The sequence below is a fragment of the Mastomys coucha genome, chromosome X, assembly GCF_008632895.1.
Source record: "Mastomys coucha isolate ucsf_1 chromosome X, UCSF_Mcou_1, whole genome shotgun sequence".
In the NCBI taxonomy this organism is placed as follows: domain Eukaryota; kingdom Metazoa; phylum Chordata; class Mammalia; order Rodentia; family Muridae; genus Mastomys; species Mastomys coucha.
In genome coordinates, this window is record NC_045030.1 from 94,740,142 (window position 1) to 94,741,176 (window position 1,035).

At 37.7% G+C, this 1,035-nt stretch overlaps 1 protein-coding gene across 1 annotated transcript in view; it reads right to left on the reverse strand.

Moving 5' to 3' along the window:
* The window catches only part of Eif2s3 (eukaryotic translation initiation factor 2 subunit gamma), a 20,453-nt gene extending 19,720 nt beyond the window's left edge, over positions 1-733 (reverse strand). The window contains exon 1 of the mRNA XM_031364971.1: positions 532-733. Coding sequence (XP_031220831.1) covers positions 532-718 — 187 coding nt within the window. The 5' untranslated portion in view covers positions 719-733. The remainder of the gene's footprint in view (positions 1-531) is intronic.
* Between the last annotated feature and the right edge of the window lie 302 nt (positions 734-1,035).

The following is a 1,035-nucleotide window of genomic DNA, read 5'->3' on the forward strand; positions in this document are numbered from 1 at the left end:
GGCCAGCCTGGTCTACAGAGTGAGTTCCAGGACAGCCAAGGCTACACAGAGAAACTCTGTCTCAAAAACAAAACAAAACAAAAAAGTCAGCCTGGAGTATATAGTGAATGCCAAACTAGGTAGTCTACATAGAATAGCTAGCCAGAATCCAACAACAAAAACCCCAACCATACCATATTTTATATTCAAGCAATATACCTCAATAGTTCTAGGTGCCAATTAAGGGGGGAAATTTTTGACTTAATTATAGTTTGTATATCAAATAAAACTTCTATAAACTGTCCTGTATGGCAAGAAAATGCATTTGCACCTCATAATTTACTACTCTATGATTACATACTGCCTTGTACTATTAAACTTTTCTTTCATATCTCAAAAAAAGTAGCAATATTTTGTTCCCAAGGGCTCCACAGCATTCTTGTGACACACTGATCTGCTTGGAACAACTTCCAAATAAATGTCCATATTACTCAATTACACAAAAGGAAAGGTTAAAAACTACTTGTAAGTCAAGTCTTCAAGCTATCTTACCAATATTAATTGTAGCTTGTCTGCTGATAACTTCATGTGAAAGTGGTGTCAACTTGGTAACATCCTGCAATGAAATAAATATATTGTGAAATGTAATCAATACAAACCACAAGTTTCCCCTTGACTTTATATTCTTCAGGTACGACTCTATGCTCTGTATAAACAGCTCTCTTCTCCTGCTAACCATCTTTTCCCTGTAATATGCTGTTAAGACTGATTAGACTATAAGCCCAAGTCCACGCACTAAGAGAGGTCTGGAGATGAAAGGCCACCTAATCCTGGAGTCATAACAAGTCCTCAAATGTCCAATCCAGCGAACAGTGTAGTCCAGTTTCCAATCCTTTACAGACTTAAACCTTAAAGACTTTTTAACAATCTCGTTAGTCTCATACTGGCCTCCAACTAGATATGCAGCCAAAAATGTCCTTTACCTTCTAATCTTGCTATTTACATCTCCTAAGTGCTAGGATTACAGGCGTGAGCCTCTCCAGATGGAACTCGGAG